The 27889-nt window shown below is 44.0% G+C and overlaps 1 protein-coding gene across 3 annotated transcripts; it reads right to left on the bottom strand.

The window, feature by feature from the left end:
- Positions 1–1537: 1537 nt before the first annotated feature.
- Positions 1538–13875, bottom strand: LOC125553086 (disease resistance protein RGA5). 3 transcript variants are annotated; one of them, XM_048716844.2, is made up of 9 exons: positions 13692–13850; positions 12600–13579; positions 10349–12484; positions 10073–10125; positions 4439–4558; positions 3622–3737; positions 3405–3493; positions 3184–3226; positions 1701–1889 (listed from the first exon to the last, which is right to left on the bottom strand). In XM_048716844.2, the coding sequence occupies exons 1-9, from the start codon at positions 13692–13694 to the stop codon at positions 1869–1871; spliced, it is 3561 nt and encodes a 1186-aa protein (XP_048572801.2). In that variant the 5' UTR covers positions 13695–13850; the 3' UTR covers positions 1701–1868. The 3 variants fall into 3 exon arrangements, 2 of the variants coding, with proteins under 2 accessions (XP_048572799.2, XP_048572801.2); XM_048716842.2 differs by having other exon boundaries at positions 1538–3226; positions 13692–13848; XR_007303908.2 differs by lacking the exons at positions 1701–1889; positions 3184–3226; positions 3405–3493; positions 3622–3737 and adding an exon at positions 9170–9420 and having other exon boundaries at positions 13692–13875.
- Positions 13876–27889: the final 14014 nt, after the last annotated feature.

Below are 27889 nucleotides of genomic sequence, written 5' to 3'. Positions count from 1 at the left end.
CGAACCAGCAGAAGGAGATTCATGGCGTGGTATACACTTACTTGGGAGAAACGAGTGGCACACTACTCATGAAAGACAACCATGGACATGTCTATGCTGCTGATGTCAAGACTGGGGTGATGCAAGAGGTAACAGGGATTCCACGCAGGTGCAACATGAGCCGTAAGAAAACAGTGCCCTTGGAGATGGATTGGCCGGCCTTCCTTGTTTCTCGGCTTGATATTGCTAAGTAACCGGTGGCAAATGGACTTACTGCGCGACATGGATCCTTCAGGTTTTCTATCTTCTTTTTGGAGATATCCAGCTGATGCACATACGATGATGCGTGGATGGGTCATATACGCATTAGGGTTATCATGATCAAGTGTTTCTATGTTACCCTTCATCCTTGATGCCAAGCTAGCTTCATAGTTGTTGATACGTTTTCTTAGCCTTGCTTCGGTACACACCATTCATATGAAATTATCATACCTGATACACATCAGTGATCAACATTAGAAATTACCACTTCAGATGTGAGGAGTGAAATAATCTAATATGTAAGAGTAGAGAGAAAAGAGTTGATGAAACGTACAGCGATCATGGGCCTTTGGAGGGTATAACATTCATACTATGTCCATTTCGATGAATAAGATGCACGTGTATTTTAAAATTTAAACTTCGACCATCAATTTTATCAACAAAACATAAGTTATGTGACCTAAAACAAATGAGATGGTGGCGGTGATAGCGTGTTGGAATAAGGTCTTTCTAATCTTTGCCTACCTCGACAATGTCTGATCCGACGTAGACAGAGGGTATGTGATAGTTTGTGTATCAGATCAGTTTGTTCCATTCAGATCTTGATAGTTGGTTTGTCTTTCAAGAAGAGCTATTGGCTGGCTATTGGTGTGGCACCTTCAACACCCTTTCCCGTGTTGTTATGTGGCATTGTCCGGTTTCTCCAAACCTCTAAACTGATGGTGATGGATTGCAAGCATGTACTGCATGAGGTGATGCTCGAACCAACGTTGCTCCAGCGATTTCTAAATCTCGTCTCAAGGGGCAAGTGACTATTGCGGTCTCTAAAATCTGGCATGGTGAGGGTATTTGTAGGTTTCCCTTTCGTTTACTGTTGGTTCGGCGCGATTTTCAATCTCCAGCAGACGGCATACAATTGGAGAAAGAGCACTGGTTATTTTGCGTCCAATTACCTGTCCATTGGACTGTCTATTCTTTTCCTTAATATTTATCAGATCTAAGATGTCTTTGGGTGTCTTTTAAAAAAATACCATTGAGAACTGTTTTTAATACAAAATCAACGTATAACTTTTATCACAAATAATCTGCTTTTGGTTCAATTGATTATTAAAGTTAAATTTGAAATACATGCACATCGTATTCATTGGAACAGAGTGAGTAGCTATATTCATGATAACAACATTGGACGAAATTGATAATGTATTACCAGTCATACAACTGACATTATGTGGACAATTTAGTTACTGGATATGTTTTTTTAGGATTGGATGTGATTACTATAAGCACTTTGCCGATGTATATGACGAATTTATTGTATAAGTTATTTGAAATTATGCCCGTATTTTTGTCTAAACAAATAATCATTGCGATAATATACTCTTTACACAAGAAGGCCCCAAACCCAAAATCGGGAGGCATGCCAACCATCACCTTCTTGACCGAAGGCCTTGCCAGCAGCGCGGCCCACCATGCCTTGACGTGTGGGTAAGTGTCGAGCTGGTCTGCATACTCCGTCGTCATGAAGTAGCGCATGAAGGAGAAATGGCTAAGGTCGGCGAGGCTGATGAAATCCCCGGGCAAATACTTGCTGCGGGGTAACCTTGACTCGTAGACCTCCAACAGCTTCTTCAACTTCTCAATTTTTTCCTCTATATTTTAGGATGAAGACAATAATAGTATAATATCAGTAGCATGGAAGTCAAGCAGATGCAATTAATCAGTGTGCAAAATAACATACAAAATAAGTCTGCTGGGATGGCAAGAACCAGCAAAGAAATCATCTTTTAAACAGTGTAATAGGAAACACTATTACTACGACTAATCAAAGAAAATAAATACACGCCATCCTGAAAAAATAACTATAAAAGTTGCAAATATTAATCTGTGCAAAGTGGCTATATAATACTCCCTCCGATCCATAACAAGTGTCGCAGGATCGGAGGGAGTACCATAGATTCATACTTTAACAACACTAGGTAACCAAAAGGCTGGAAAAACAAACATGTTAAGATTGGCTATGCTCTTTTAACTCTGACAATGTCATTGCAGCATTATGGGGTAGCATTTCCCCCCCTAAAATTCCAATTTCCTATTATTTTTCCCTGCTAGAATTTGTATGCCCCTTGTAGCATGTTATCATGCCCCCTAGTACGAGAACTTGATTTGCCAGCCTGATGTTCATATCCACATACAAAGAAAATGAAACTTTAAGCGGCTTATTGCAGGAAAAGCTTTTGTTCACAGCGAATGAGGCAACAACGACTAAAACTCAGACTTTAAATCCAGGATAGTAAAAGTAAGCAGGCAAAGTAAAAATTGTAAGCAAAGAAACAAGACAAATTTACTTCTAAAACCAGCGTAAACAGAGAGTTTCCAAAATAGGCGACAAATCAGTTTAACATGTTCAGATTAGCCAGTTTATCATGAGATAGTTTTCACACAATGTGATACTGGGACATATGCAAGCATAAACGCACAATATTCTAACAAACATGGAGTCCAATTTCTTAACCCTTTTAGTTAATTTCACTTGAAGTTCTGCACTTATTTTACATTTTTATCCTGTTATCAACAGCATTATTAACAATTTCTGACAAGGCTACCTAATCAAGGATCAATCACTTAACATATCACAGCACTGAAACAGTTTCTTATGTACAATTGCCTAATTCCTGGTTTATCATAAGAATCAAACTCATCAACCACCAGGGCTAGTAACAATCAAATCAGTGCTCCTTATAGGCGGTATAGCAACTATGATCTTAAACTAAAACTACAAGTGTGATTACTTAATTTAGTATCACAAAAGGAACAGTATATGAAGACCAATCATGCCATCGAAGCAATATAATTTACATGTAGCACCTAAAGTGTTGTCCAGACATAAGGATAAGGTAAACAAGTAGCTAACAACGTTGCAACCATAGAAGGATTAGGTGTAACCTTGACTTCGAGATAATGTACAAGGGCAATGTGCATATAGTCCCTGCAAAAGCAAAGGTAGGATAGCTTAAATACAAACGTAGTGTGGTATTTCTAAGTTCACGTGCATTCATGTAGGCCCCATACAGACATAAACGATACACATGACATGAGTTACTCAGCAACTGCGAACTTTGCAATATTACAAAAGTAGAATGGATCACCAAAAGTATTTCACTTACTCCTCCAGCATCCAATAGCTCCTCCTCTGGAAGTTTATATTCTCTTCCCCATGAGCATAGTAGCAATGAAGCACATCGATGCCTCCAGACTAGATTTATAAGGAAATATCAGTTAATTTGCCTCTGTAGACAAGTGATGCAGTATGACTAGGAACCCTTAGAAAAATACTACAAGATGTCACAGAAATAAGTACTAGTAACATTCAACTTTACTTACTTTTAATCTTTCATGGGCTTCTATGACAGTCTTTCCATTCTTTTTCTTCCTCCAATTATGACCATCCTTCCTAAACAATCTCAATACCTTCCGATCAAACAAGAAAAGTGAACCACCTACAATCAGAGATACAAATATTAGTGAGATACAATTGGACCTTAACATGACTTGGAGATACTTTGTCAGCTCATGTGCATGTTTACTTTCATAATAACAGGCTCCAAATAGTACCTGTCATTACAAGCATGGAGATATTAGTAAAATAGAATGTTCAAATCAATGGCATGGCTGGTCCAAAGGCAAAATGGCATCAATCTAAAGGCACTAATAAGGTATAACCAAAATCATAAAGAATACCGTTGCACAAGGGCACAAGACATGGCCCTTCAGCCCTTGGCATAAGAAGGTGCCTGATCACATAGCAAACGTTCAATCCTGATACCAGGAGAAAGATCATGGTGGATCCAGAGGCTTAACCATGTGGTTCAAACTAGTTACAGTAAGGATTGCATCATAATTTTGTATTGCTATATGGCATTAAAAAGTATGCAGGGCTACCAGGTTGTGCTAAGTTTACACCTGACATCAATATTTGACTAGATTAAAACGGAAAAAACATCATAAAACCTTATTTTCTGTTCTCACAGTTTCAATGGAACTTATATTCTCAGTGTTGTGCAAGCTATCAAATCAATGCCAGTTCCCAAGTTACACAATATTGCTTTGGTATATATTCGCCCAAAACATAGGTTAATTTTGAAAACTAAAAACAAATAATCAAATAACAAGAGTTTTGAACAGCAAATAGGGGTCATACTTGCAGGCATATTTGGTGGCTCTGGAGCTATATGGAAATTCCTGTAATTCTTAAGTATTTCGCAAATCTCAGTAGAGCGTAACCATCGGGTTTGAGCCTCCTTCAGTATCCGCTCCATGTCTGTTTAGAAGTCAATGAAATATAGAGTTAGACAATTCAACAAAGTTGAGAATTAGTCATATAAAAGTGGAATTTAAAAACATTCAAAAGAAAATGTCATCAGTGTTGCTTCCCAATCTACACAGAATAAAGCATGTGTCGTCATCAAAATTCACTTGCAAAATTCAATTTCATATTTCAGGTTCATGTGGGGACATCTCTAGAGCCCCGATTTCCCCCCAGAAAACCTCGTAACTATTAGTGGTTCCAAACACCTAAGTGACTAGCACTCCAACTTTTAAAATTCAGAAACTGATTTTGGTCCACACCCAAACACAGAAGGATCATGTATGGGGTATGTTCACACAGATAAAGGAAGAGCGGCTCAAAGAACCACAGGGTGGCCGAGATTCATCTGCAAAACACTGAAACCCAAAGCAAGTTGCCGGTTACTTCAGCTCCGTCCACCGGGTGGTTCCACTCCCAGGACACTCACGCGCCCAGCCACCAAACTGAGATCTCCACCTTTTCCGCAGCCCCCCAAACGACCAAAATCTCCGCCGTGGAAACACAGAATTATGGTGGCGAATCACTTCGCGCGAAACAAATCCATGACCTCCAAATTCCACGACAGCCGAACGCCATCTTCGACGCCCACTAAACCCAGATCCCTGCACGCAAGGTGTTGGGCGGAAACAAATCGAAACAAAGACCAAGAGGCATTGACCAGCGCCAGGTACCGGGCAGATCAAACCTAACCAACCAAAAAAACCAAAAAATCCGGAGGCGGCACGATCCAGTAGCACCGGCCCTTGGCCATCTGCGGAGCCCCGCATCAGCCGGTCACTACCGCAAGTCAGCCAAGCTGCGAGCAGGCCTCCGAGGGCTCCGTGCTCCCGGCGATCCGGGCAAATTTCGCGGTAGGGTTTTGGGGGATTCAGTCCGGAGGAGAGACGGCAGGTGGTGGCGATGGGTATTTTAGCCGACAAATGAGGCGAGGTGGGGAAAGGGAAACAACTGGACAGACTCGCGATGGTTACAAAGGAAGGGAGGGAGGAAAGGGGGGCCATGGAGGGGGAAATGCCCGTTCTGCCCCTCGCGTTGGAGGGAGCTGCACGCCTGCACTCTCCATCTTCCGAGCAAGACCAACAAGTCTTTGTTCAGAAACCTAATGAGAAAAATGAAGTTTGAGGATATCCCGTAGCTCCAGGTTTCACCCAACACATTAACAAGATACTACTCACCTGTCATGTGTACTTGTACATGACATTTAGCTATTTCATAGCAGTGGAAGAAAACCTTGACTAAAACTTGGCTCGGCCCCATCTCGTCCTCCTAGGTGGCACGGGAGGTGAACCCCGCCACCACCACTTGATCTCCACCCTCCACCCCTCCCGTCGACGCCGCCGGTCGGCAAAGCCCCGGGCAGCAGTAGGCGACGATGCCCCCCCCCCTCTCCCATCTCATATCTTTCCCTTCTTCCTCTCCCTCTCCCCGGATCACCAGAAGTGGTTCCTCTCATTTGAGCGTAAGGGGGTGTTTGGTGCGGTGCCCTAACGAGCTGGCGGCGCCACCATGGGGAAGCTCCACGCGGATCCGTCCTAGAAGAGAGCTTTGGCTTGGAGAACGCCGCAATGAGGTTGCTTCTACGGGATGAGGCTAAGGTGCTCGCCCTCCTCCCCCTTGGTGATCTGAAGGCTAGGCTTGGCAAATCCGCCCCGGCAAGGAGTCGCCTACTCAATGATGGAAGGTGTCCAAATGCGAGCGTAGTGGTGCCGCTCCCAACGTTGTCGGTCATGGTTAGGCTCCCCGGATGCAAGGCGGTGACCCCGACCGCTTCATGGTGGCATAGGGGAGTTTGAACGCTCGTGTGGTGTGGGATGGTGGACTGAGCGATCATCTCTCCGGCGAGCGTCGCGGCGATGGTATTGGGTGCTCTCCTTGGCAGTTTGGGGAGCAGCGGCAGGGCAGCAAAACTGTCATCCTCGGCGACGGCCAAGCCTTGATCCTGTTATGGAGTCATCGGTTCGTCGTGGTGGGTCCGCTGGCTGAGTACCTCGACGAGGTGTGCGGGAGGGGCCATGCGTCAGCTTAGTGCCTCAGCGGCGGCGGCGATGTCTGCGAGTGTCGCGTCCCTCTAAAGGGAGCCACCTAGTCTACCCCCCACCCCCACACGGGGGGGGGGGGGGGCACAGGGTAAAAACCCATGGACACTCCGCTGGACATGGCGGCAGCAGCGCTTTGCGTTGTGACCCTCTTGGGGGTGTCACTCATGAGTGTGGGTCTCTTTCGGTCACGGTGGCACGTTTGAGATGGTTTGGACCTCCAATTGGCACCACCCCTGTTCTGGCGTCTAGTGTCCTCGTTTGCACCTATCTTTTACACATGGTGGCGTCTTCTCTTTGTCCTATCTGCTTGCCGGCAGGGTCTACGCTCCTCGATCCGGAGCAAGAGGGCAGAGGGTCCTCTACGATGGCCGTTTGGTAGGGATGGTACGATGAACTCCGATGGTTCAGGTGGCACGTGTTTGCTTGTCATCGGCGGCCTTGGTGGCGTTTTGCGGTGGTTCGGCCCCTCATGCGCTTCTCCTCGGTGGCTTGCTGGAGGTGTCTAGTAGTGCACTCATGGTGCTTGTTAGCATGCTCGGCTTGTTTTGCCGTGTCTTTCTGCCGATGATAAGTCAAATTATCTACGGCCTGGCCCTCATCGCCACTCCGATGCCCCCCACCCCGTTCCAAGGTCCAAGGACGCACACCGACCTAAGGAGAAGTGCCATCGCCTATGGAGGAGACTTTCCATCACATTACACCAGCAAGGAAAACACTCCAAGAAACATAGGAATGAATGATACATGTCATAGACAAGCACCAGGTCTGACTCCTATCCTTGTACGCACTCATGCACCGACATGGAGCTTTCCATAACCAAAGCTATATAAGAGGCATAGGTAACCGAAGCTATATAAGAGGCATAGGGGCACCATAGAGGGGGATCCGCTCTTTCCGGTTAGTTTAGCCTACACCATGTAGACGATTTTCGGCGCTTCCCATCGAAATCAACTCGATCATCATTAGAACTCAACGAGTAAGCTATATAAGGGGCACTAGCGGCACTGTAGAGGGGGGTCCGCTCCTTCCGCCTAGCTTAACCTACAGCGCGTAGACAATTTCCAGCACTTCCTGTCGAAATCACCTCCATCATCATTAGAACTCGCCGAGTTTCCTTGACTTGGTGAGTACCCTTCAGGCCTCCTTTGGTTTGGAGGATTTTTGTAGGAATTTCATAGGATAGGATTTTTGTAGGAAAAATTCCTTTAGAGCCCTTTGGTTTGTAGGAATGGAATCCTATTCCTATGGAGGAATTCTTCCTATCCTTCACAATTCATAGGAAAATAAACATTAGCCTAGACTCAATGGAAAAAATCCTATGAAGTGAATCAAAGGACATCTTTCCTATTCCTACTCATAGGATTTGAGATGCATGTCATCCCATTTCCTATGACTTTTCTATTCCTATGATTTCCCTACCCTATGAACCAAAGGAGGCATCAATATTGTAATCCTCTATTTCTCCACATATATAAGGAAGAAGCAAGTCAAGAAGTAGTGGTTGTATCCATCTTGGAGGCCTGAAATTGGGTATATCGTGCACCTTATGTTATGTGTCCAAGACCCATTGGATTCCTCACATGACGTCCCCTCGACTACAAATTGCACGTACTCCTAGTGGGCTATTAAGATCAAGGTAAATCCCTCAACAGATGGCGCCGGACGTGGGGACATTAAGAGATCAAGGTGAATCTATGGATCTGGAAAGTTCATTAGCTGGTGAAACGGGATATCTCATCGGTGGATCGGGGTCATATGGTTTGCCAACAAGCCAAGGGAAGGAAGCCCACGTAGACGGTCCACGTGTGAGCCACCTATGGGGAGGATCCATGAGTTACAATTATTCCATGAGAGAAGCAAAAATTATCACAAGGAATATGACAACATAGGAGCAGTGCCCCTCCCCTCTCCCTTGGGGAGTCTAGATCTGCACATCTTAAGGGACAAATCTTAACTCTTTTCCGCTAAAAAGCGACTCTTATTCAAACACCATGCAAATCTAATATGAATGTAGGGGTAGGGCTATGCCCATTGTACAGACAACTCCATGATGAGAATCAAATTAGTAAAGAGTGGAGAAACACCCTATACATTTTGTCCTCGTGAGTACTTTTACTTTATGCCTTGTATGTTTGGCCCTTGTCCACATCGAGATACCCAAAGTCTCTAAACATGAAGATTTATAAGGGCGACTACCACTATTGGCAGCTTCACTTCTATAACTTCTTTTATGATGGTGTGATTGCCATCAAAACAAGATTCAAGCAATCGAGGGCAATGTTGATTTATTTATTGCATTTACCAATGTGATTCTCATTTCAATGTGCTATTGACAAAATTTCAGTCATTTGAGTAGGTTCAATATATTTGCCTTTTTGTGAATTCAAATAATATTCATGTTTTTAATAAAATTCCTCAAACCTTGGTTGGATCTGAATCCAACCCAAGTGAAAATTTGATCATTTGACTACATTGAAAACTTCAGTAACCAAAATATCAGAACCGGATTTGAAAACTAACTCACCTCGAAATTCCCCATATCTAGTATATGGCTTAAATGTCCAGTCTTCAATAATTTTGGTTCTTATTTTTAAGGAAAATTCTAAGTGGGGTCTGTACCCCACACTGTCTTGTAGGTTTTTTTAACCTGTAGTTTTTGTCTTGTAGTTTTGTGCCTCCCAACAGGAACTCCCCCCTTTAGGGAGAGCAATTGTATGCATGCATGAACCTTCGTCGCCATCAGTTGCCGGATTAAGTACGTGGTTGACTTTTTTTCTTGACAGGTACATGGTTGACATATTAGCAACAAACAATTGTCACAATAAATAGTGTATGGTTACCAGATAATTATTTACATGCTTAAGCATTCCGATGAAATGTAGAGCTAAAAAGTGATTTCCCAAGTGCTAGAAACAAGTACATAAAGATGATACCATATCATAAAAGTACTATAACGCAACTTTTACATAGGTGTAGAATGACATTCTGGTAACCAAGGTTATAATAATCAAATAACCTAAGTGACTAATGTAGCAAGTAAGTGATATTAATCTGGCAATTACTGACAAAAGGTAGTCGTCAACATGGGATCTGGTTTCAGAAATCTCATCGCAACGTATGAAGCCAAATGTAAAAATGGATCGTCAATCAGATTATCGGTTCAAGAGATAAAAGTTAGTTTTAAGAATCGCGAGAATCCTGATGATGCCATGCTTACGTACCACATGAACCTCTTTCATTCAATTCGCTCCATGCATCTGCTAGTTGGGCACCGCAGTGTAAGACACCATGGGGCAGGCCACCACATAGTCCAGTCTTTTTATATATATTTGCTAATTGCTATGATTATTAAACTTCTTTTACAAATGAATATGCTTTTCTAGGAGAAAATAGCTTTCAGAGCGGAACGGGAAATGTATAGGAATACCTGACTTCATTTGATCGAAGATAATTGATTCAGTGGCGGGAAAGTAACAACTCCTGACAGCAGGAATTAAGTTTCAGTTAAAACAGTACAAGAGAAAAGGAAAGTAAAAATAATGTCATGTGCGCCGCTACGTCGGCCAAATTAATTGTGATACATTTTAATGTGTGCCAAAATGGCTATGAAGAAGCCCATCCTTGTTTATTCTGAAATAAAATGGTACAATAGTTCTTGCAAATGAGTGAATAGCCGACTAGGTGGAAAGAGTAGTTTACGTACCAGCTATTGGTGCATTGCTTTGTTTCTTCTCCGGTTTCTTTCAGTAAAATTCTAGTCTGTTCATGTAACGAGTCTCCCTCTTTTCTTCCATGCTGTTTTCCCAGTGTTTCATATTTTTCTCTTGATGAGTCTTTCGCTTGGGTTCTAAGCTGGTATTCTTCATGAACCCAGTCTACTCTTTTTACATGGTCGTAACTAGGAAACCTTGGATGCTTGCGAATGGCGTCTGTGAAAGCAGACTCTGCAACCCTCCTGTCAGATTCCTCGGCATCTGTGGCTGCCCCAATCGTTCCAGCAATTTCCTTGAGATTTAACAGGTAACCAATGCCCGAAAGATAATCATAATACTGTTCTCCTCTGTGAGCATTGAAACTTAGCTCGAGCCTCTGAAGATTGGGAAATGCTTCTTCCTGAAAGGTGAGGAACAGTACACCACATGTGTATTTGAAACACTTGAGCCCTAGGAATGCCCTTTTTTTGAAGATGATACTTTCTAACGTTGGTTGCCGGACATGGAGTGAAAAAACAGTGAGGGCGGACAATCCTGTCAGTATATCCATATCTTCCATCAGCAGCTCGTTAACAACAACTGTCAGAATACAGAGTTTGCGGAGTTGCCCAAGGCACTGCGGAAGCCTGGAGAAGATGCAAATGGGGGGCAACAACTCAAGTCTCTGAAGGAAGAAAGGAAGAGAGGACATGCTGCTCCATACATCATGGTAGATTGCCGTTCCTGAAGCACTAGGAGCCAGAGTGACAGATTTGAGATTCACAAGTTTCCCAAGAGAAGAGGCTAGAGCTGCCAGGTTTCTCTTCAGATGATCATCTGACTCTTCTGTACGGTATGTGAGGTTAAGATCTTGCAGGTTCAACAGATCACCAAGGCTCAGTACACTGTCTTCAGAGTTACTGCTAAGGTCAAAACAATGTAGGGCACGCAAAGATCTGATGCGACCAACCTCATCAGGTAGATCCGTCTTATCTCCAAGAGAGAGATGCAACAAGCCTGGGAGATGAATAATATCTGATGGAACTGCAGACACTGCTGCATCAATTATCAGTGTTTCCAAGTACCGCAGCATTCGCATCTGGCTTGGTAGTTCTACCTCTACACTGGCATCACACGAAATCTTCAAATATCTCAGCTGAAAAAATCTGCTAATTCTTGTGAGATCAAAACTCATAATCCCCCGTTGATCACCCCAAAACTCCAGGATTAGAACTCGGAGATGCTTAAATCCCACAATTGTAGGCACACACTTGATGATTCCAAAAAAGCCAATTGATCGAACTTTTGACAGTGTTATACCAGTTGGTTTCTTTGCATATCTGGGATTGCTGAAGTGAAGCGATAGCCGACGAGCCTTGCTATAATGTCCTCTGATGGTCTGTGAGTAATCTAATGAAGTGATAAATCTCTCTTCGGTGGACTCAAGTGTAATAAGATCAAGTACAGCGTGGTGCAGTGTGCAGGACAACACCTCACCATTGTAGTTGATATCCACAGGTTGGATCATTCCCCTGTTGACAAGCTCTTCAAAATAGCTATCTGCAACTTCCCCTGTGTCTGTTCCTTCTATCGCACAGATGAAACCTTCAGCTATCCACTGCTTAGCCAAATCAAACTTCCACATTGTGCAGCCCTCTGGATACACACTCAGGTACATCAAACATGTCTTCAAATAGTGAGGAAGACTAATGTAACTAAGCTTTAGTATTTCCTGCAGTGTCTCTTCCAAAGTAGAATTTGTACTCAAATTGGAACATAAAAATTCCTGCACATGCTGCCATAGCTCCGGGTTGTCCGGTTGGGTTGTTAAAAGACCAGATACACAAATGGTTGCTAGTGGCAAGCCAGCACATTTTGCTATGATTATGTCCAAAGCCCCCTTTAATTGTTCAGGGCACAGACGTTCAGGACCAAAAACCAGGTTGAGTAACAGATTCCCAGAGTCTTCCCCGCCAAGAGGTTTCATCTTCAGAATATTATCAGATTGATAATCACAGCATTCCAGAGCTACGCCCGCAATTTCTGTGGTTGTTATTATTCTACTGCAGTTATTACCTTCCGGGAAAGCACTGGCAACAATATCCCAAGATATTGTTTCCCACAAATCATCAATTACAATAACATATCTGCAAAAGAGACTATCCATAGTTATAATTATATCGTGTCTATAGAAACAATAACTGTAGAAGCACTACAGTAATTACAAGTGAATCATAGAAGCAATAAAGTAAAATGCAGTACCTCTTATTCTGGAGATGTTTGGTGAGATTGTCAATGAGGTTTTGCACTGTGTAGGAATTAGAGGGGCACCGATGCTGCTCAACTTGAGAGAGGATACCCTCAAGCAGTCTTGTCATGTCAGGTTTCCGGGATGCCCGCACGAAAGCGCGGCACTCGAATTGCTGCCCAACTTCATGGTACAGCTGTTTTGCAAGCGTGGTCTTGCCAACCCCTGCATGTCCAGTTATGGCCACAATTTTCAGCTTCTGCTCCTTCTCATCGGTGAGCAACTTGATAAGCTTTGTCTTCGCATCGTTGACACCAACAAGGTAGTTTGCAGCCTCTGACAACGGATGCTGCTCCTCGTTGGTGATCCACTTGATAAGTTTTGTCTTGGCGTCGTCGACACCAACAAGGTAGTTTGCAGCCTCTGTATACATCAATGGAATATGGCCGTACACAGTGAACAGAGATCTAGAACTCGAGGTGCAACCATCAAGATACCTTCCATGTCGTTCAATCGCCTCCCGCACCAGGTCCCTGAGTTCTGCGATCTTGGTGGCCCTCGTGCACTGCCTCACCGTCTTGGGAAGCCAAGAGATCTTGACACGGCCAACCTTGAAGCTCTGCACCGACCTCATCTTGGCATCGGCGTGCGTCAACATCATGTCGTCGATGAAATCCTCGATGTCATAGCAAAGTTCACGCACCTCATTCATCCAGTATTTTGCCATTTCATTGGGGGAATCTACCATTGACTGCTCCACAAGGGCGACGCTGATTTCTTCCAGATCTACTTTGAGGAGCGCGACTCTGTCCTTGAGTGGCCCTCGCAGCCGGTAATCCAGAGGCAGCAGCGAATCTATCTTCCTGAGAAGAGAGCCCATGACCCCAAGGGAAGAACTCACTGGAGCATTCATGGCGCCCATCTCGGCCAGCGAAGAACTCACCGGGGCATCCATGGCGGCGCCCGTGACTGCCAGCGAAGAACCCATCTCCGCCTGCACAAAGAAATCAAAGCATAGAGAAGATGAATTATTCGATCCATCATCTTGAAATCAACAAACACAGCGGAGGAAGAATAAAGGACACCGTAGGAGGGGGAAGACCAACCATGGAGGCAAGGATGCGGCGATAATCGGAGATCCGAGCACGGGAAAACTAGTCAACGGGTTCTCTAGCGGTAAGTGCAGCTCCAACGGACCCACCCAAATGGGAAGCTAAGGACGCGTTTGGTTGCCCGCATTTGGGCCAATCAGGTCCCCGTGGAATTAAATCAGTCTGTTTGGTTGACTTGTATACACTGTTCAGCATGCACGGCACAAATTTTAAAGCACTCCCAGCCAGGCCTGTGACCTACGCCCAGATTGGCAGTTTCTTCAGAGCCAGACTCGTGCGGGGGGGGGGGGGGGGGGGGGGGGGGAATGCGGTGCGCAGCTCGTGCGAGCAGGGAGATGGCACGAGCTCGCGCACGTCTCCAAAAAATCGGCGGAAGGATTTCGGCTCGCCTCTCGTCAATTCGGTCGCCCTATTTAGCCCCATCCTCTCACCGTCGAAAGCCCCGCACCCTTCTGCCCCCTTTCGATCTTTCCCGCCGGCGCGCACCAGCGCCGACGACCAGGTAAGCGGAGCTCCTTCACCGGCCGGCGGTTGAGCGGCTGCGACTCCTGTCCTTAACTTCTCTGACCCTTCCCATGTGCCCCCCCCCCCCCCCCCCCCCCGCCCGAGCTGCAGCCATGGCCTCTGTGAGTTCAATGACCTCTTTCTCTGTGTTCGTTCAAGCTAGATCTGAGAGGATGTGGTCGTAGGGTTAAATGTGCAAGCATGTGGTAGGGTTGTTTCGTGCATTGATCTTTGAGCAGATGCTAGATTTTGATGTGGTGGTATCTATTTGTGCTCGATCTGTGTAGATTGAGTAGTATGATAATGATGAACACTATGGATTCATAGCTAGTTGTGTAAGATTTGTAGCATGCTAGAGTAGCTATTTGTGATGAACACAATGAATTCATGGCTAGTTCTGATGTTGTCATAGCTATTGGTGATGGATTCATATCTAGTTGGCATGTATGCTCCTACTTTAATAAATCGCCTGGTTGCTATGTTGTGGTACTGTGTGTGTTATGCTTACTGTGTATGCGTGATACGATGGTAGGACATGACCATGCAGACGCAAAATATTAGTCAGGCCCTTGTCCTGTCGGAGAGCCAGTTTGCTGCCTCCTATGTCGAGGACTCGCAACCCCTCCTCGATCAGAACATGCCTGCTGATTCAGAGGTGTTCGAGGTTTCACCCGGTGCTTCTTGCTTTGTGCCAGTTGTGCTCTTAGAGCCAACTGCGAATTCAGCTGCCGCTGCACTGAAGGCCAAGAAGGATGGTAGGAGGAACAACATGAAGTGGCAGACGTTCATGTCCACGTTCATGCTGAACAAAATGTGCGAGCTCGTCTCTAGTGGGATTAGGACTAACAAGGCCTTCATGGAGGTGCACTTGAACTGTTGGGAAACGTTGCATGGAAAACAAAAATGTTCTATGCGCACGCAAGATCTATCAAGGAGATGCATAGCAACGAGAGGGGAGAGTGTGCCTACGTAACCTCGTAGACCGTAAGCGGAAGCGTTTAGTAACGCGGTTGATATAGTCGAACTTCTTCACGATCCAACTGATCGAGTATCGAACGTACGGCACCTCCGCGTTCAGCACACGTTCAGCTCGATGACGTCCTCGCCTTCTTGATCCAGCAAGACGGCGAAGTAGTGGATGAGTTCCGGCAGCACGACGGCGTGGTGACGGTGACGGTGAAGCTATCTTCGCAGGGCTTCGCCTAAACACTACGAAAATATGACCGAGGGACAAAACTGTGGAGGAGGGCGCCACACGCGATTAAGAGATTGTCGTCGCTTTGTATGGCGCTCTCCCACACACACACACACACACACACACACACACATAGGTGGGGGAGGGAGCAACAGCCAAGGAGGTGCCCCAAAGTGGGACCGAATCCCACTTGGGATCCTGCCCCTTGCTGCGCGCCCCCTTGCCTTTCTAGCCGAGCGGCGAAAGGCAGGGGAGTGTGGCACCCCTCCCCCCCTTTCCTTTCTCCCATGTGGAGGGGAAGGCAGGAGAGGCTAGCCCTCCCCCATCTCCTACGGTCGGTGGCCAGGGAAAGGGGCGCGCCAGCCCCCTTGTGGGCTGGTGTGTCTCTCCCCTTGGCCCATTAGGCCCATAGACCTCTCGAGGGTGTCCGGAACCCCTTCCGGTGCCTCGTTGACTGCCCGGTGCACTCCAAGACTCTTCCGGTTGTTGGGGAACACAGTATTTCAAAAAATTTACCTACGATCGCGCAAGATCTATCTAGGAGATGCATAGCAACGAGCGGGGAGAGTGTGTCCACATACCCTCGTAGACCGTAAGCGGAAGCGTTTAGTAACGCGATTGATGTAGTCGAACATCTTTGCGGTCCAACCGATCCAAGCACCGAACGTACGGCACCTCCGCGTTCAGCACACGTTCAGCTTGATGATGTCCCTCGATCTCTTGATCCAGTTGAGGATGAGAGAGAGTTTCGTCAGCACGACAGTGTGGCGACGGTGATGATGAAGTTACCGGCGCAGGGCTTCACCTAAGCAATACGACGATATGACCGAGGTGTGTAGCTGTGGAGGGGGCACCACACACGGCTAAGAGAAGACTTGGTGTGTCTTTGGGTGCCCCCCTCCCACGTATATAAAGGGGGAGGAGAGGTAGCCGGCCCAAGGGGGGCACGCCAGGTGTGGGGAGTCCTACTAGGACTCCCTAGTTCAAATAGGATTCCCCTCTCCTTTTTCCTTTTTTGGAATAGCAAAGAGGGAAAGAGGAGGAGTAGGAAAGGGAAAGGGGGGGCACCGCCCCCACCCCTTGTCCAATTTGGATTGGCAAGGGGGGCACCTCCCTGGCCGGCCCTCTCTCCTCCACTAAGGCCCATGTGTGGCCCATTAACTTTCCGGGGGGTTCCGGTAACCCCCAGTACTCCGAAACTTATCTGATACTTCCCGAAACCATTCCGGTGTCCGAATATAACCTTCCAATATATGAATCTTCACCTCTCAACCATTTCGAGACTCCCCGTCATGTCCGCGATCTCATCCGGGACTCCGAACAAACTTCGGTCATCAAATCACATAACTCATAATACAAATCGTCATCGAACGTTAAGCGTGCGGACCCTACGGGTTCGAGAACTATGTAGACATGACTGAGACACATCTCCGGTCAATAACAAATAGCGGAACCTGGATGCTCATATTAGTTCCTACATATTCTACGAAGATCTTTATCGGTCAACATACGTTGTTCCCTTTGTCATCGGTATGTTACTTGCCCGAGATTCGATCGTCGATATCATATACCTAGTTCAATCTCGTTACCGGCAAGTCTCTTTACTCATTCTATAATGCATCATCTGGCAACTAACTCATTAGTCACATTGCTTGCAAGGCTTATAGTGATGAGCATTACCGAGAGGGCCCAGAGATACCTCTCCGAAACACGGAGTGACAAATCCTAATCTCGATTTATGCCAACTCAACAAACACCATCGGAGACACCTGTAGAGCATCTTTATAATCACCCAGTTACGTTATGACGTTTGATAGCAGACAAGGTGTTCCCCCGGTATTCGGGAGTTGCATAATCTCATAGTCAGAGGAACATGTATAAGTCATGATCAAAGCAATAGCAATAAAACTAAATGATCATTAATGCTAAGCTAACGGATGGGTCTTGTCCATCACATCATTCTCTAATGATGTGATCCCGTTCATCAAATGACAACACATGTATATGGTTATGAAACTTAACCATCTTTGATTAACGAGCTAGTCTAGTAGAGGCATACTAGGGACACTCTGTTTGTCTATGTAACCACACATGTACTAAGTTTCCGGTTAATACAATTCTAGCATGAATAATAAACATTTATGATGATATAAGGAAATATAAATAACAACTTTATTATTGCCTCTAGGGCATTTTCCCTTCAGTCTCCCACTTGCACTAGAGTCAATAATCTAGATTATACAGTAATGATTCAAACACCGATGGAGTCTTGGTGCTGATCATGTTTTGCTCGTGAGAGAGGCTTAGTCAATGGGTCTGCAACATTCAGATCCGTATGTATCTTGCAAATCTCTATGTCTGCCTCCTTGACTTGATCGCGGATGGAATTGAAGCGTCTCTTGATGTGTTTGGTTCTCTTGTGAAATCTGGATTCCTTTGCCAAGGCAATTGCTCCAGTATTGTCACAAAAGATTTTCATTGGACCCGATGCACTAGGTATGACACCTAGATCGGATATGAACCCCTTCATCCAGACTCCTTCATTTGCTGCTTCCGAAGCAGCTATGTACTTCGCTTCACACGTAGATCCCGCCACGACGCTCTGCTTGGAACTGCACCAACTGACAGCTCCACCATTCAATATAAATACGTATCCGGTTTGTGACTTAGATTCATCCAGATCAGTGTCAAAGCTTGCATCGACGTAACCGTTTACGACGAGCTCTTTGTCACCTCCATAAACGAGAAACATATCCTTAGTCCTTTTCAGGTATTTCAGGATGTTTTTGACCGTTGTCCAGTGATCCACTCCTAGATTACTTTGGTACCTCCCTGCTAAACTAATAACAAGGCACACATCAACTCTGGTACACAACATTGCATACATGGTAGAACCTATGGCTGAGGCATAGGCAATGACTTTCATTTTCTCTCTATCTTCTACAGTGGTCGGGCATTGAGTCTGACTCAACTTCACACCTTGTAACACAGGCAAGAACCCTTTCTTTGACTAGTCCATTTTGAACTTCTTCAAAACTTTATCAAGGTATGTGCTTTGTGAAAGTCCAATTAAGCATCTTGATCTATCTCTATAGATCTTGATGCCCAATATATAAGAAGCTTCACCGAGGTCTTTCATTGAAAAATTTGTATTCAAGTATCCTTTTATGCTATTCAGAAATTCGGTATCATTTTTGATCAACAATATGTCATCCACATATAATATCAGAAATGCTACAGAGCTCCCACTCACTTTCTTGTAAATACAGGCTTCTCCAAAAGTCTGTATAAAACCATATGCTTTGATCACACTATCAAAGCATATATTCCAACTCTGAGAGGCTTGCACCAGTCCATAAATGGATCGCTGGAGCTTGCACACTTTGTTAGCACCTTTAGGATCGACAAAACCTTCTGGTTGCATCATATACAACTCTTCTTTAAGATATCCATTAAGGAATGCAGTTTTGACATCCATTTGCCAAATTTCATAATAATCATAAAATGCGGCAATTGCTAACATGATTCGGACATGCTTAAGCATCGCTATGGGTGAGAAGGTCTCATCATAGTCAACTCCTTGAACTTGTCAAAAACCTTTCGCAACAAGTCGAGCTTTGTAGACAGTAACATTAACGTCAGCGTCAGTCTTCTTCTTGAAGATCCATTTATTCTCTATGGCTTGCCGATCATCGGGCAAGTCAACCAAAGTCCACACTTTGTTCTCATACATGGATCCCATCTTAGATTTCATGGCCTCAAGCCATTTCGCGGAATATGGGCTCATCATCGCTTCCTCATAGTTCGTAGGTTTGTCATGGTCAAGTAACATGACCTCCAGAACAGGATTACCATACCACTCTGGTGCGGATCTTACTCTGGTTGACCTATGAGGTTCGGTAGTAACTTGATCAGAAGTTTCATGATCATCATCATTAGCTTCCTCACTAATTGGTGTAGGAATCACTTGAACTATTTTCTGTGATGAACTACTTTCCAATTCTGGAGAAGGTACAATTACCTCATCAAGTTCTACTTTCCTCCCACTCACTTCTTTTGAGAGAAACTCCTTCTCTAGAAATGATCCATTCTTAGCAACGAATATCTTGCCTTCGGATCTGTGATAGAAGCTGTACCCAACAGTCTCCTTTGGGTATCCTATGAAGACACATTTCTCTGATTTGGGTTCGAACTTATCAGGTTGAAGCTTTTTCACATAAGCATCGCAGCCCCAAACTTTAAGAAACGACAACTTGGGTTTCTTGCCAAACCACGGTTCGTATGGTGTCGTCTCAACGGATTTAGATGGTGCCCTATTTAACGTGAATGCAACCGTCTCTAAAGCATAACCCCAAAACGATAGCGGTAAATCAGTAAGAGACATCATAGATCGCACCATGTCTAATAAAGTACGATTACAATGTTCGGACACACCATTACGATGTGGTGTTCCAGGTGGCGTGGGTTGCGAAACTATTCCACATTGTTTCAAATGAAGATCAAACTCATAACTCAAATATTCACCTCCACGATCAGATCGTAGAAACTTTATTTTCTTGTTACGATGATTTTCCACTTCACTCTGAAATTCTTTGAACTTTTCAAATGTTTCAGACTTATGTTTCATCAAGTAGATATACCCATATCTGCTCAAATCATCTGTGAAGGTCAGAAAATAACCATACCCTCCGCGAGCCTCAACACTCATCGGACCGCGTGAAGGAAATATGCCCTAGAGGCAATAATAAAGTTATTATTTATTTCCTTATATCATGATAAATGTTTATTATTCATGCTAGAATTGTATTAACCGGAAACATAATACTTGTGTGAATACATAGACAAACAAAGTGTCACTAGTATGCCTCTACTTGACTAGCTCGTTAATCGAAGATGGTTATGTTTCCTAACCATAAACAAAAGAGTTGTTATTTGATTAACGGGATCACATCATTAGGAGAATGATGTGATTGACATGACCCATTCCATTAGCTTAGCACCCGATCGTTTAGTATGTTGCTATTGCTTTCTTCATGGCTTATACATATTCCTATGACTATGAGATTATGCAACTCCCGTTTGCCGGAGGAACACTTTGTGTGCTACCAAACGTCACAACGTAACTGGGTGATTATAAAGGAGCTCTACAGGTGTCTCCAAAGGTACATGTTGGGTTGGCGTATTTCGAGATTAGGATTTGTCACTCCGATTGTCGGAGAGGTATCTCTGGGCCCTCTCGGTAATGCACATCACATAAGCCTTGCAAGCATTGCAACTAATGAGTTAGTTGTGAGATGATGTATTACGCAACGAGTAAAGAGACTTGCCGGTAACGAGATTGAACTAGGTATTAAGATACCGACGATCGAATCTCGGGCAAGTAACATACCGATGACAAAGGGAACAACTTATGTTGTTATGCGGTCTGACCGATAAAGATCTTCGTAGAATATGTAGGAGCCAATATGGGCATCCAGGTCCCGCTATTGGTTATTGACCGGAGACGTGTCTCGGTCATGTCTACATTGTTCTCGAACCCGTAGGGTCCGCACGCTTAAGGTTTCGATGACAGTTATATTATGAGTTTATGAGTTTTGATGTACCGAAGGAGTTCAGAGTCCCGGATGAGATCGGGGACATGACGAGGAGTCTCGAAATGGTCGAGACTTAAAGATTGATATATTGGACGACTATATTCGGACATCGGAAAGGTTCCGAGTGATTCGGGTATTTTTCGGAGTACCGGGTAGTTACGGGAGAAGCAATGGGCCTTGATGGGCTTTAGTGGGAAGAGGAGAAAGGGCCAAGGGGCTGCTGCGCCCCCCTCCCCTCTAGTCCGAATTGGACTAGGGAAAAGGGGGCCGGCCACCTCTCCTTCTCCTCCACTTCCTTCTCCCTTCCTCCCCTCTTGGTGGACTCCTACTAGGACTTGGAGTCGTAGTAGGACTCCACATCCTGGCCGCACCTATCCTTGGCCGGCCTCCTCCTTCTCCATCCTTTATATACTGAGGCAAGGGGCACCCCATGGACACAAGTTGATCCACGTGATCTTTTCCTTAGCCGTGTGCGGCGCCCCCAGCCACCATAGTCCTCGATAATATTGTAGCGGAGTTTAGGCGAAGCCCTGCTGCAGCAGTACATCAAGATCGTCACCACGCCGACGTGCTGACGGAACTCTTCCCCGACACTTTGCTGGATCGGAGTCCGGGGATCGTCATCGAGCTGAACGTGTGCTAAAACTCGGAGGTGCCGTAGTTTCGGTGCTTGATCGGTCGGGCCGTGAAGACGTACGACTACATCAACCAAACGCTTCCGTTGTTGATCTACTAGGTATGTAGATCACACTCCCCCCTCTCGTTGCTATGCATCACCATGATCTTGCGTGTGCGTAGGAATTTTTTTGAAATTACTACGTTCCCCAACAGTGGCATCCGAGCCTAGGTTTTATATGTTGATGTTATATGCACGAGTAGAACACAAGTGAGTTGTGGGCGATATAAGTCATACTGCTTACCAGCATGTCATACTTTGGTTCGGCGGTATTGTTGGATGAAGCGGCCCAGACCGACATTACGCGTACGCTTACGCGAGACCGGTTCTCCCGACGTGCTTTGCACAGAGGTGGCTTGTGGGTGACAGTTTCTCCAACTTTAGTTGAACTGAGTGTGGCTACGCCCGGTCCTTGCGAAGGTTAAAACAACACCAACTTGACAAACTATCGTTGTGTTTTTGATGCGTAGGTAAGATTGGTTCTTGCTTAAGCCCGTAGCAGCCACGTAAAACTTGCAACAACAAAGTAGAGGATGTCTAACTTGTTTTTGCAGGGCATGTTGTGATGTGATATGGTCAAGACATGATGCTGATTTTTATTGTATGAGATGATCATGTTTTGTAACCGAGTTATCGGCAACTGGCAGGAGCCATATGGTTGTCGCTTTATTGTATGCAATGCAATCGCGATGTAATGCTTTACTTTATCACTAAACGGTAGCGATAGTCGTGGAAGCACAAGCTTGGCGAGACGATAACGACGCTACGATGGAGATCAAGGTGTCACGCCGGTGACGATGGTGATCACGACGATGCTTCGGAGATGGAGATCACAAGCACAAGATGATGATGGCCATATCATATCACTTATATTGATTGCATGTGATGTTTATCTTTTATGCATCTTATCTTGCTTTGATTGACGGTAGCATTATAATATGATCTCTCACTAATTATCAAGAAGTGTTCTCCCTGAGTATGCACCGTTGCGAAAGTTCTTCGTGCTGAGACACCACGTGATGATCGGGTGTGATAGGCTCTACGTTCAAATACAACGGGTGCAAAACAGTTGCACACGCGGAATACTCAGGTTATACTTGACGAGCCAAGCATATACAGATATGGCCTCGGAACACGGAGACCGAAAGGTCGAGCGTGAATCATATAGTAGATATGATCAACATAGTGATGTTCACCAATGAAACTACTCCATCTCACGTGATGATCGGACATGGTTTAGTTGATTTGGATCACGTGATCACTTAGAGGATTAGAGGGATGTCTATCTAAGTGGGAGTTCTTAAGTAATATGATTAATTGAACTTAAATTTATCATGAACTTAGTCCTGGTAGTATTTTGCAAATTATGTTGTAGATCAATAGCTCGCGTTGTTGCTTCCCTATGTTTATTTTGATATGTTCCTAGAGAAAATTGTGTTGAAAGATGTTAGTAGCAATGATGCGGATTGGATCCATGATCTGAGGTTTATCCTCATTGCTGCACAGAAGAATTATGTCCTTGATGCACCGCTAGGTGACGGACCTATTGCAGGAGCAGATGCAGACGTTATGAACGTTTGGCTAGCTCAATATGATGACTACTTGATAGTTTAGTGCACCATGCTTAATGGCTTAGAATCGGGACTTCAAAGATGTTTTGAACGTCATGGAGCATATGAGATGTTCCAGGAGTTAAAGTTAATATTTCAAGCAAATACCCGAGTTGAGAGATATGAAGTCTCCAACAAGTTCTATAGCTAAAAGATGGAGGAGAATCGCTCAACTAGTGAGCATGTGCCCAGATTGTCTGAGTACTACAATCGCTTGAATCAAAGTGGGAGTTAATCTTCCAGATAAGATAGTGATTGACAGAATTCTCTAGTCACCATCACCAAGTTAGTAGAACTTCGTGATGAACTATGATATGCAAGGGATAACGGAAACGATTTCCAAGCTCTTCATAATGCGGAAATTGACGAAGGTAGAAATCGAGAAAAACATCAAGTGTTGATGGTAGAGAAGACCACTAGTTTCAAGAAAAGGGCAGAGGGAAGAAGGGGAACTTCAAAAAGAACAGCAAGCAAGTTGCTGCTCAAGTGAAGAAGCCCAAGTCTGGTCCTAAGCCTGAGACTAAGTGTTTCTACTGCAAAGGGACTGGTCACTGGAAGCGGAACTACCCCAAGTGATTGGCAGATAGGAAGGATGGCAAAGTGAACATAAGTATATTTGATATACATGTTATTGATGTGTACTTTACTAGTGTTTATAGCAACCCCTCAGTATTTGATACTAGTTCAGTTGCTAAGATTAGTAACTCGAAACGGGAGTTGCAGAATAAACAGAGACTAGTTAAGGGTGAAGTGACGATGTGTGTTGGAAGTAGTTCCAAGATTGATATGATCATCATCGCACACTCCCCTATACTTTCGGGATTAGTGTTGAACCTAAATAAGTGTTATTTGGTTTTTGCGTTGAGCATGAATATGATTTGATCATGTTTATTGCAATACGGTTATTCATTAAAGTCAGAGAATAATTGTTGTTCTGTTTACATGAATAAAACCTTCGATGATCATACACCCAATGAAACAAGTTCATTGGATCTCGATCGTAGTGATACACATATTCATAATATTGAAACCAAAAGATGCGAAGTTAATAATGATAGTGCAACTTATTTGTGGCACTGCCGTTTAGGTCATATTGGTGTAAAGCGCATGAAGAAACTCCATGCTGATGGGATTTTGGAATCACTTGATTATGAATCACTTGATGCTTGCGAACCATGCCTCATGGGCAAGACGACTAAGACTCCGTTCTCCGGAGCGAGCAACTGACTTATTGGAAATAATACATACTGATGTATGTGGTCTGATGAGTGTTAAGGCTCACGGCAAGTATCGTTATTTTCTGAACTTCACAGATGATTTGAGCAGATATGGGTATATCTACTTGATGAAACATAAGTCTGAAACATTTGAAAAGTTCAAAGAATTTCAGAGTGAAGTGGAAAATCATCGTAACAAGAAAATAAAGTTTCTACGATCTGATCACGGAGACAAATATTTGAGTTACGAGTTTGGTCTTCAATTAAAACAATGTGGAATAGTTTCACAAACTCATGCCACATGGAACACCACAGCATAATGGTGTGTCCGAACGTCATAACCGTACTTTGTTGGATATAGTGCAATCTATGATGTCTCTTACCGATCTACCACTATCGTTTTGGGGTTATGCATTAGAGACAGCTGCATTCACGTTAAAAGGGCACCATCTAAATCTGTTGAGACGACACCATATGAACTGTGGTTTGGCAAGAAACCAAAGTTGTCGTTTCTTAAAGTTTGGGGTTGTGATGCTTATATGAAAAAGTTTCATCCTAATAAGCTCAAACCCAAATCGGAGAAATATGTCTTCATAGTATACCCAAAGGAGACTATTGGGTACACCTTCTATCACAAATCCGAAGGCAAGACTTTTGTTGCTAAATTCGGAGTTTTTCTAGAGAAGGAGTTTCTCTCGAAAGAAGTGAGTGGGAGGAAAGTAGAACTTGATGAGGTAACTGTACCTGCTCCCTTATTGGAAAGTAGTTCATCACAGAAATCTGTTCCTATGACTACTACACCAATTAGTGAGGAAGCTAATGATGATGATCATGTAACTTCAGATCAAGTTACTACCAAATCTCGTAGGTAAACCAGAGTGAGATCCGCACCAGAGTGGTACGGTAATCCTGTTCTGGAAGTCATGTTACTAGACCATGACGAACTTGCGAACTATGAGGAAGCGATGATGAGCCCAGATTCCGCGAAATGGTTTGAGGCCATGAAATCTGAGATATGATCCATGTATGAGAACAAAGTATGGACTTTGATGGATTTGCCCGATGATCGGCAAGCCATAAAAATAAATGGATCTTCAAGAGGAAGACGGACGCTGATAGTAGTGTTATTATCTACAAAGCTAGAATTGTCGCAAAAGGTTTTTGACAAGTTCAAGGTGTTGACTATGATGAGAGATTCTCACTCGTATCTATGCTTAAGTCTGTCCGAATCATGTTAGCAATTGCCGCATTTTATGAAATCTGGCAAATGGATAAACAAAAACTGAATTCCTTAATGGATTTATTGAAGAAGAGTTGTATACGATGCAACTAGAAGGTTTTGTCAATCCGAAAGGTACTAACAAAATGTGCAAGCTCCAGCGATCCATCTGTGAACTGGTGCAAGCATCTCGGAGTTGGAATATACGCTTTGATGAGTTGATCAAAGCATATAGTTTTATACAGACTTACGGTGAAGCCTGTATTTACAAGAAAGTGAGTGGGAGCACTACAACATTTCTGATAAGTATATGTGAACAACATATTCTTGATCGGAAAATAATGTATAATTTTCTGGAAATCATAAAGGAATATTTGAAAGGAGTTTTTCAAAGAAAGACCTCGGTAAAGCTGCTTACATATTGAGCATCAAGATCTATAGAGATAGATCAAGACGCTTGATAAGTTTTTCAATGAGTACATACCTTGAAAAGATTTTGAAGTAGTTCAAAATGGAACAGTCAAAGAAAGAGTTCTTGCCTGTGTTGCAAGGTGTGAAATTGAGTAAGACTCAAAGCCCGACCACGGCAGAAGATAGAAATAGAATGAAAGTCATTCCCTATGCCTCAGCCATAGGTTCTATAAAGTATGCCATGCTGTGTACCAGATCTATTGTATACCCTACACTGTTTTAAGCAAGTGAGTGCAATAGTGATCTAAGAGTAGATCACTGGACAGCGCTCAAAATTATCCTTAGTGGAATAAGGAAATATTTCTCAATTATGGAGGTGACAAAGAGGTTCGTCGTAAAAAGTTACGTCGATGCAAGTTTTGACACAGATCTGGATGACTCTAAGTCTCGATCTAGATACATATTGAAAGTGGGAGCAATAAGCTAGAGTAGCTCCGTGCAGAGCATTGTTGACATAGAAATTCGCAAAATACTTACGGATCTGAATGTGGCAGACCCGTTGACTAAAATTATCTCACAAGCAAAACATGATCACACCTTAGTACTCTTTGGGTGTTAATCACATAGCGATGTGAACTAGATTACTGACTCTAGTAAACCCTTTTGGGTGTTGATCACATATCGATGTGAACTATGGGTGTTAATCACATGGTGATGTGAACTATGGGTGTTAATCACATGGCGATGTGAACTAGATTATTGACTCTAGTGCAAGTGGGAGACTGAAGGAAATATGCCCTAGAGGCAATAATAAAGTTATTATTTATTTCCTTATATCATGATAAATGTTTATTATTCATGCTAGAATTGTATTAACCGGAAACATAATACTTGTGTGAATACATAGACAAACAAAGTGTCACTAGTATGCCTCTACTTGACTAGCTCGTTAATCGAAGATGGTTATGTTTCCTAACCATAAACAAAAGAGTTGTTATTTGATTAACGGGATCACATCATTAGGAGAATGATGTGATTGACATGACCCATTCCATTAGCTTAGCACCCGATCGTTTAGTATGTTGCTATTGCTTTCTTCATGGCTTATACATATTCCTATGACTATGAGATTATGCAACTCCCGTTTGCCGGAGGAACACTTTGTGTGCTACCAAACGTCACAACGTAACTGGGTGATTATAAAGGAGCTCTACAGGTGTCTCCAAAGGTACATGTTGGGTTGGCGTATTTCGAGATTAGGATTTGTCACTCCGATTGTCGGAGAGGTATCTCTGGGCCCTCTCGGTAATGCACATCACATAAGCCTTGCAAGCATTGCAACTAATGAGTTAGTTGTGAGATGATGTATTACGCAACGAGTAAAGAGACTTGCCGGTAACGAGATTGAACTAGGTATTAAGATACCGACGATCGAATCTCGGGCAAGTAACATACCGATGACAAAGGGAACAACTTATGTTGTTATGCGGTCTGACCGATAAAGATCTTCGTAGAATATGTAGGAGCCAATATGGGCATCCAGGTCCCGCTATTGGTTATTGACCGGAGACGTGTCTCGGTCATGTCTACATTGTTCTCGAACCCGTAGGGTCCGCACGCTTAAGGTTTCGATGACAGTTATATTATGAGTTTATGAGTTTTGATGTACCGAAGGAGTTCAGAGTCCCGGATGAGATCGGGGACATGACGAGGAGTCTCGAAATGGTCGAGACTTAAAGATTGATATATTGGACGACTATATTCGG

The sequence above is a fragment of the Triticum urartu genome, chromosome 4A (genome assembly GCF_056163025.1).
Source record: "Triticum urartu cultivar PI428250 chromosome 4A, HENAU_Tu73, whole genome shotgun sequence".
NCBI lineage: Eukaryota > Viridiplantae > Streptophyta > Magnoliopsida > Poales > Poaceae > Triticum > Triticum urartu.
This window is presented reverse-complemented; position numbering and strand designations above follow the sequence as displayed.